This window comes from Cibotium barometz, chromosome 38 (assembly GCF_041138505.1).
Source record: "Cibotium barometz isolate CiBa-2024 chromosome 38, ASM4113850v1, whole genome shotgun sequence".
Classification (NCBI taxonomy): Eukaryota; Viridiplantae; Streptophyta; class Polypodiopsida; order Cyatheales; family Cibotiaceae; genus Cibotium; species Cibotium barometz.
Genome location: NC_141083.1, coordinates 22,972,235 through 22,979,759, shown reverse-complemented (window position 1 = coordinate 22,979,759; position 7,525 = coordinate 22,972,235). Strand labels below are relative to the sequence as shown.

At 39.7% G+C, this 7,525-nt stretch overlaps 1 protein-coding gene across 1 annotated transcript; it reads right to left on the bottom strand.

Moving 5' to 3' along the window:
- Nucleotides 1–318: 318 nt before the first annotated feature.
- LOC147616496 (putative linoleate 9S-lipoxygenase 5) lies at nt 319–6,575 on the bottom strand. Its single transcript, XM_086777570.1, has 9 exons — nt 5,875–6,575; nt 5,390–5,697; nt 4,953–5,196; nt 4,186–4,542; nt 2,764–2,849; nt 2,577–2,684; nt 2,056–2,363; nt 1,676–1,939; nt 319–1,179 (listed from the first exon to the last, which is right to left on the bottom strand). The coding sequence occupies exons 1-9, from the start codon at nt 6,281–6,283 to the stop codon at nt 420–422; spliced, it is 2,844 nt and encodes a 947-aa protein (XP_086633696.1). The 5' UTR covers nt 6,284–6,575; the 3' UTR covers nt 319–419.
- Nucleotides 6,576–7,525: the final 950 nt, after the last annotated feature.

Here is a 7,525-nt window from a genome sequence, read left to right as displayed (position 1 = left end):
CGACTAATATGTATCAAATATTCTCAAAAAAAAAAAAGCTAGAGGCAGCGACTAATATATATTAAATATTCTCCAAAAAATAAATTAGGGTTTTATGCAAGGAAGAAGAGATAGGTAGGAAACATCACCAAAACAAACACTTTGTATGTTCCAAAACAGCATGGCAATATGATTGATGAAAATTACGAGAACAGCATTGTAAGAGGCAATGCCAAACGTTACTAAAATAAAGATTTTTTCTAATGGCAAAGGATCGAATTAAACCTCTAAACTTTGATTTTAAGAAGGGTAATACCTATTTTTGGGGAAGGCTTACGAAGGCAAGAAAATTTGTCACTATTTGGCTGATTTTGCATGTGCACAGTTCTTGCTTTGATGGTTATATCGCTAGAAAACGTTTGTTGGGTACATTACATTAATCAAATTGAGGTACTGTTTGGAATGCCACGGCCTGTCATTCCTTCTGAAGAGAAGGGAGCTAACAGAGTGTAAGGGATGTGAACTGCACCACGTCGGTTTTGCAGGGAAGGATCCGAATTGCGAGAGGAGATGTTTGCCTCCACTTGAGCAAGGCGAGAGGCAAACTTCTCGAAGGCCTCCAGGACTCTATGGTTGGAGGTCCAGAAGGGCGAGTCTGTGCGCTGGCCAAGGTACTCTTCATCAGAGGCATGGGTTGACAAGATCTCCAAGACCGCCATAACTGTGATGGCTTGCGACTGAGAAGAGACAGCCTGCAAGTAGAAAGACGTGGGGTTCGAGCGAAGGAGATTTGAGTCCTCGCTATGATGGTCTGCTTCCTCTGGTATGAGCTTCCTGCCCATTGTTGGCTTGTTGGGCATGAAGCCTGCATATGCATACTGCCCAAAATTCACCGCTGCGTGGTGTGCTGATGCCAACCATATTATCGTTGTCACCACCTCTTCTAGCTCATCTACCCCTTTCAAATCCACCCACCCTTCCTCTTTGTCCCCGTGCCCTACTTCCTTCACCTCCCTCCACCACCTCTGTAGCTCCTCATCCCCCTCCATTGTGGCCCCATCTTTGTAGAAAATCTCTATGTAATCCTTCACCCACTCCTTTATCGCCCACCATATCTCAAGACCATCCACTGCATATGGATAGTCTTCTATCAGTAGCCTGAGTCCATATTTTGCTGTTGAATCCATCACTGCCATTCCCCTACATAAAGGTGGAAAATTGTTACGAGCCACAATCTAGTACATAAAAATAAAAAGATAGCTACATCCATGGCACTTGATAAACATAAAAGAACTCATCAACATCATTACCATTCTTATACTTGTCATGTATTATTATCATCAGGTCTCATTTGCATGCATTTGATGTGAGATGGTAAATATTTGCATTGGCATCAGTAAAGTGTGTGTATGCATGCCGATGTATAACATTATAGTAGCCAAGATCTGCATCCATGTCACTTTTCCATTGATGGCACATGTGAAGAACTCATCACTATGTATCGTCCTGATCATCTTAAGCATCATGTCTCTTTTACATGTATAACATGAAGATTAATGGTGGCATGACATTATGCGATCACAAGATGCATTTTTTCATATTTTCCTAATGTGCATGCATGTTATTGTTGTAAACACTGTAAAAGCCATGCATGCAACACACACAAGCCAAGACCATCACATCCTACACTAATTACCTTTTGATCAAATCATCCGGTAAACTTTGCTCGTCAAAACGCCAACTTTTATAGGCTATAGAGCTCAATTCCATTGAATATCGACCCGAGAAAAATGTCGTCTCAATCACCCCATCAGCGTTGATCAGTTCCTTCCTTGCAATGGCATTTATGTTCATTGTGTTCTTGAAATGTGGCTCCAATAAAACATGAAGGGGATGCATAGCACTTAAGCATCTATGAGTGGCAATGATGAAAGGCTCTATGGAAGCATGGGTTTGAAGCCTACAAGATGTAACAAAATTAATGCGAGTATGGTAACTATTGATATGTGGGTGAGAGTACAAATAGATCTAATTGATACAGTAAACACATGAATGGAGTAAAGGAGAAATTATTACCAATGGCTAATTAGTTGATGGTAACCTGCATCATTGATAGATACATGGGTCTTAGCAAGCTGCCACATCAAGTCTTTTTCATTTGAATTTGTGGGTGGTATAAAAACTCTGTTCATTTGAAAGCCCTCCTTGATTGAGCTAGGAGGTAGGCTTAGTTCTATGGCAACCAATTTGAGTGTCCCTTGTTTTGTTAAGAATAGAATAGTCCTAGACGCATAAGCCTTTCCATCTAGTGCATTGATCTTCTCTAAGTAAGGCAAGAAGACATCATGGTAGTCCAACTTGTAGAGCCTCTTTTGTTTGATGGCCTATTCATGATGGATCAAATAATGTAATTGCTTTATTATACTAAAATTACAAGGTAACTAAAAAAATAAATGAACAAGGAATTCTTTTTCAGAATTAGTTGAAGAAACATTTTTCACAAACCAATTTTCTCTTTGAGGCACATTAGAGCCAAGGGATTTTTTAAAAAAGACAAATGAATGAAGATGTAAATAAAATAAAATAAAATCGAGAACCTCTTGGACGGTGAGATCCTCTAAATTTCCCTCTAAATGAAGTGTTGTAATAGAGGAAGTTCTTGGTCCATAAATGTTAGGATCGAGCTTGCTCACAACTGGAAATTCCTGCAATACAAATTAAATAGCTATTGCATTAATTCACTTAATTAAACCTTGCTCTCTACTTCTTTATCGAAAAATTTACCGTAATTCTCTCAATGACCATTGGATTTAAGCCAGCCAGCATTTCTCGTGCAAATTCATCATCTCCCAACCATGCAATATCATTTTCTATTTCAAAATTGCACATAATATAATTTGCATTAGTAACTAGAGACAACATTTTAAAATAAAAACAACATGTGATAATTAATTAAGAAGACACAGGCTTCCAATATGTTTATTCACACCCTTTTCTAAAACATTTGGAAAGACGGAAAAAGTGCAAGCTGGTTAAACCCGAAACCCATGCATAAGAATGGCGCTTAAATTGTGAACTTGATATATATTGACATAACTGTTTAGGGTTCTCAAACACAACACAACTAACTACATCAAAGTAACGACATTTTTTTTACTGAAGATGAACCTTTGACCACCCTAAACTAACTAACATGGTGGAACACATAGTCAACCTTTGAGAAAAAGCCAAAGTAAAAGTTTTAACATGTCATAATTCAATTCAAAACCTCTACATTTGAAAAATTTATAAACACTTCCCTTTGTCCTGGTAGTATTTTGTATGGTCACACACACACACACACATACACACACAAAAACATTAATTTGTTATCCAACCTTAAAAATACAATGGTATACACATCTTCTGTCAAGATTTCTATGATTTCATAGCAGGGGACATTTGAACACGTACACAACAAATTAGTAACATCTTCTATCAATATTTTTTGATTTCAAGGGACCTCTGAAGGCCCTTCAACAACCAACATGCACGTTGAGTACCCAAAATTGCCATGGAAAATACTAATACAATGCATGTACATACTTTCGCAAAAGAAGCCAAATGCCACGTAAGACAAATTGCTATTATGCAATGGAAGAGTGCACTAAGGAAGGATGGTAGTAAAGGTGGAAAGTGCACAATGCTAGCTGCTAAATTACAAATGAAGCAAAGACTATAGAAAGAGAATAATTTATAGGGAAATAATAAAAGAAGAGATGAGGATCATCAGGGAATAGTAGGGAAAATTTTGAAACTTGTAGCTTTTAAAAGATCTATTCGTTTTAAAGAGTTATGCTTCTCTGTGTAAAAAGCATTTTGTATTCGAATATGTTATAATATAATCCCTCTTATCTTTTTTCCTTTTTTTTAAAGAAAGAAAGTAATTTATGATTTGGTAGATTATGAGGGAAAAGAAAATGCTAGCTACTAGCTACTAAATTACAAAAGAAGTAAAGACTATAGAAAGAGAATAATTAATGAATTTGGCAAAACCCTGTTGGCTACCTTTAATGATGGTAGGCCCTCAGATCAGGAGTCCTCTCATCAATTTGCACAAAAAAAAAAATTGAAAAAAATCAAAAGAAAGAGAAGGGTGGCCGATTACTGATGTGCAAAAACTTAGTCATAGGTAGATTATGAGAGAGAAAGTTGGCTAATTCTTACCTTGGATGATTTGAGGTTTAGGAAACTTGATGATGTGGGGGTCTCCAGATTCTGTGTCGGTGAGCTCTCGGATGATTTCCAATGGATGTTTAAACTCAGCTAGCTTCTCTTCATCGGTGAGGGTGGAGACGTCATCAATAGGGAGCTCTAGACCATTGGAGTAGAGGTCCTTGATGTCCTGGATGCCATTGAAGTCCTGGCTCCCTTCGAAGAGCCTCTCTATTGTGGGCAATACCTCATGCGCAAACGACTTTATCGACGACCCCAAGAAATCTGACTTCTTGATGTGCCCAAATCTCTCATCTCTTGGCACATACACCAACTCCACTACCTCCGTTGGCCTCTCCGATCTCGGATCTGCATCATCGTCATCATGCAAAAAGTCAACTTTTATCCTTTATAATCATCGTCATCATGCTAATCGCGATGGCATGCGATAATATGTTCTCCATCATCAATCGCCTTGTTAATCAACCGCTTGATTTCACCCTCATGACTTACTAAACATCCATCGAGTAGAGACCATTATCTAGTGTTAATGCAAATCCTCGTGAAGTAGACAACCTGGGTAGAAGAACATCGTATGATCGTCTTGAGGATTACACTAGTTATAGATAATACTGCTATTTCTACTAAGAAGACAACGTGCACTCATTAGTGCTCAGCAGCTTGTTTTGCATAATATATTGTTGATTAAACTTGAAAGTAATGAAAGCAAGGCAATTGTGATATTAGTACTGGGATGGTTATAAGCGTAGCGAATTTGCCTGTCTTGGTTCTGGCTCGACCAGTTCTGCACCTCCTAGGATAGGGGTAATCTTTAGAGCCCCCTAGAATGGGTCTGGAGTAGAGCTCCTCATCCTTGTCAGGGTTACCGAGGTCATTATACACATCGTAATCATAAACCCTGTCAGGCCTCAACCTTTCCCCCTTGCCATCTCCTCGTAGCTGTTGGAGCTCCGAATACCGCAGGTCCACCAGCCCCGCTGGAGTTTGGTTTGGCAGGCATACCTTTGCTCATGACCAAAAAGAAGAAGAAGAAAAAGAAACACATCAGATCATTCATTCGTCGAATACATACTGTATAATTTCGTCGATGTCCAAATTATGAAAACCACTTAAACAGTACGACGTAAAAATAACCTATAATTGTTGCAAAATAAAGCACAGATTATAGCGGCCATGCATTAATATCGGGCCTGACCTCATTGGTGAAGAAGATCCGAGGGCCGTCGTAATAGCGGCGGTTGTAAACCCAGGAGTTGCATTGGAAGTGGAGCTGCTGCGGAGGCACGTTGGCGGCGGCGGCGGGGGGCATGTCGAGCGTGATGTAGTTGAGGAAGAACCAGTTGGGGTGGTGGTTGTCCACTAGGACGGCGCCCGGGACGCCGAAGTCCCTGCCCACCTTGAAGCTCACCCTGTAAAATTCCCCTTCATCAGCCGCCACGCTGTTGGGCTTCGGCAGCCACCCCTCCAGTGTTCCTACGTCACTCCTCTTCCCGCGCCTAGTCTCTGCATATTCGCCCACACCACCAGAACAGTTATACTGTCAATATATTAACAATATCTTCACGCATCCTCTGCTATTAATCACAATATCTCCATCAAAGCATGACAACCATAATTACACTATAAATCCCCTCATGATAATTAATCACAAGCTAATTATTGCTCCTGACCAGTGATTACCTTCATCAATTTCCACACTGACAAGCTGCAACTCCACATTCTCGCCTGCTACATCCGCGACGACGTCACCCACGCGTGCAATTTGATCGTTGAGATCAAACACATTCTTCCTTTGCAAGAAAACAGTGGCCTTTACCTCCACCTTACCATCCTCGTCATTACCACCAGTAAAATCACTGAAAAGCTTTCCTAAGCTCTTTCCGATGATATTCACACGAGGCCGTTTCGATCTTGCAGATGCAGGTGGTGGGCAGCTAGAAATCGAAGATGAATGTGGAGACCCGTCGTTCGTTTTAATTATATTCCTAATTGAGCTAAGTTTAGAGGTGTGCTGATTAATAGGAATTCTTGTTGATTCAACAGAATTAGGTTTATCAGATGGAGCGAAATGTACACTAGAGTGCAACATTGTGAAAACTGTCTATCAACTCTCTTCCACCTTCTCTAAAGCCTGATATATATCTCTCTCTCTCTCCCCCACACACAGACACTCTCTCTGTCACACACTCACAATACACACACAGTCTCTAAAACCTCTCTTCCTCTCTCTCACAGTCTCTAAAACGTTTCAACTCTATCTCACTCTCTAGCTCTTCTTATAAAGGCCATGATCCACCCTAGTTCAACTCCCCAGCAATCGACGCTTCCAAAATTAGACGTACGAATAGCGCGTTCGTAGGAGTGAGAAGAAGTCATCTTTCAAGTGAGTGGGCCCGCTTGAAGTGAGAAATTGTCAAGCTAAGGTTGGAAAAACGTGCTTGTGTTAAGTGTACGAATTAGACTTAACAACAATCATAATTGTTGTTAACTCTAAATAGTAATGATAATACTTATTAGTCTTCTCACCGGTTTTGTAAATCTATAGTAACAACAAATTTTTGTCACGGTATTTTTTTCCAAGATGCATGAGACATGGGTGTGTGATTTACGTTAATCAAGATTGTATTTTCTGTACAGAAATCAAGATTATCTTTTAAGCTGATTGCAGCAGCTCAGAAATGCTATCTCATGCGCATCGCGACATGATCCTCACGGGACCTTCATGGATTTTTCACATGAGCCTGCACGTATCGTCATGACAAATTACAATAATTTGTCACCCGACTTCGATTCAAAAAGTTAGGCAAAAATTAAAATCCCAAAATGTGTTCTGGAAAAGCTTGAAGATTGGAGTAGTTAATTATATTTCAAGGCTTGATTAACTACTAGCTTTTGTTTTATGTGCTCGTAGAAGGGTTGTACGATTGAATCAAGGCATCTCTAGCTTGCAAGAAGGGTTTAATATATATTGCAGTCCACCACGCTTGAATAACGTGACAACGTGGCTTTTAAAAAATTGTCGTGTTTCATGGGATGAAACACCACCTTTTTTGAGCAATTTTCCCATGAATGGTGACCCCAAGGTTAGAAAAAAAAACCATTTTGAATTTTGGCTTCTTGGGAATGAAATTTTGAAAACTCTACCTTTAACATGGTTGAAGCGAAGACTTTAGAAAGAAAAACCTCCCATGGCCGGGACTTTTCCTTATTTCGACGTGAGAAAAATGTTTCCTTTTCTAACATAGAAAATGTTTTCACACTTCTTATGCCTTTTTTTGAGCTTTTCTCCTTGAATATAATCCTTAATCGTGACCCTTTAACGCCCCTCCTT

Bases quoted from the DNA above. Each gene is read 5' to 3' on its own strand.
- LOC147616496 (XM_086777570.1), bottom strand. From the start codon at position 6,283: ATGTTGCACTCTAGTGTACATTTCGCTCCATCTGATAAACCTAATTCT. The intron at 1,940-2,055 runs GTAATAATTTCT...TACATCTTGTAG, and splicing joins CATCAACTAATTAGCCATTG to GCTTCAAACCCATGCTTCCA. The intron at 1,180-1,675 runs GTAATTAGTGTA...ACCTTTATGTAG, and splicing joins CCGGATGATTTGATCAAAAG to GGGAATGGCAGTGATGGATT.